The 1686-nt window shown below is 39.0% G+C and overlaps 1 protein-coding gene across 1 annotated transcript in view; it reads left to right on the forward strand.

The window, feature by feature from the left end:
• il11ra (interleukin 11 receptor subunit alpha) overlaps window positions 1-1686 on the forward strand; it is a 108447-nt gene that overhangs the window by 96353 nt on the left and 10408 nt on the right. The window contains exon 6 of the mRNA XM_071900866.2: window positions 1-22. This exon is cut by the window's left edge and continues 142 nt beyond it. Within this exon, the coding sequence (XP_071756967.1) occupies window positions 1-22 (22 nt within the window). The remainder of the gene's footprint in view (window positions 23-1686) is intronic.

Raw genomic sequence — 1686 nt, forward strand, 5'->3', positions numbered from 1 at the left:
CAGATAAGGCTACATGAGCTGTGTAAGACACACACAAACACACACACACACCACACACACACACACACACACACACACACACACACACACACACATCACTGGAACTGGGGGAAATCTGAAAACATCTACTAAAATCAACAGAAATCATGCAATTATTAGTAACTAATTAATAACTGCACCAGCTATGCAGACACACACACACACACACACACACCACACACACACACACATCACTGGAACTGGGTGAAATCTGAAAACTTCTACTAAAATCACAGAAATCGTGCAATAATTAGTAACTAATTAATAACTGCACAAGCTATGCAAACACACCACACATACACACACACACACACACACACACACACACACACACAAACTTAAGCACGTAAATTTGTACATTCATAGTCGCACATGTACACATACATACAAAACACACAGGCATATAGTACATGTATATACTGTATGTGTAGATAAAGCTACAAAAGTTGTGTAAGAACGACAAACCCGCACACACACACACACACACACACACACACACACCCCAGACTGCTGTTGTGACCCAGCCCTTATTTTTGGTCCTCATATAATGGCCTCAATTATCTTGTTTTGCAGCCTTCTGTCTGTCTGTCTGTGTGACGTTCTTGAGAAAGTCTCCCAACCGTCCGGCTTGTGGGATCACAGCTCTCACAGTTTTTCTCGTCCTCTGCTCTCCTTTTTGTCACGTTGCTGCGAACATGCGAGGGAGAAAACGTTGGGTCGGAGTCATTTGACGAGGCGGAGATAAGCGCAAGAACCAGATTCAGACATCTACTGACTAAAAGGGCTCATTCATAGAAAACACTCTTTGAATCAAAGCTGCATTCAGTTTCAATTGATCAAGGATTTAAAAAAAAAAAAAAATAAAAAAAATCACCTAGGGCAGTTTCTCTATTTTTGTGTTTAGACTGTATTTGTTCATTAGCTGACTTTATTCAGAGAGACTTACAAATGAGCACAACAGTAAAATAAACTTAGATTTCCTAGGTTTCTTAAGTACAAGCAACCGATAGTAAGGAGTGAAAAGGTCAGAGCCAAAAATTCCCAAAATGATTACGTAAGAGAGAAAGGGGTGCAATAATTATCTATTCAAAGTAATTCAAATTTGGGAGACCGGGCCAGCTGTACAAGATGGGGTTGTATGATTCAAACCAGAGGTGGGGACTCGAGTCACACGACTTGGACTCGAGTCACAATTTGAATTGCTTGAGACTTGACTTGATGCATGAAGAGAAGACTTGAGACTAGACTTGGGTTCTGGTGACTTGGGACTTGACTCTGACTTGTACTTTGATGACTTGAAAAGGTTCCTAAAGTCTTGACTTGAGATCTTGTGTTTGTGTAAATGACTTAGATTGAAAGTGATGAGATTTGTTCCAGCAGACGACTGAATTTAAATTCTGTTTTCTGAATTTGTATGGAATGATTGAATTTATTGAAGTTGAAACTGATTATAGAAATCAAACTCATGATGCTCTTACCAAGTTTTTATCCTATTAAAACCATATTGCATTGAAAAGTCCTAGATATTTAGTTTTCTTTAAGATATTAAATTGATACTGGACTCTTGATTTGTTCCGACTTGACTTGCTGTTCTACATTTAGACTTGAGACTTGACATTAATGACGTGGACTTGACTTGGACATGAC

Source organism: Centroberyx gerrardi, chromosome 2, assembly GCF_048128805.1.
Source record: "Centroberyx gerrardi isolate f3 chromosome 2, fCenGer3.hap1.cur.20231027, whole genome shotgun sequence".
Taxonomy (NCBI): domain Eukaryota; kingdom Metazoa; phylum Chordata; class Actinopteri; order Beryciformes; family Berycidae; genus Centroberyx; species Centroberyx gerrardi.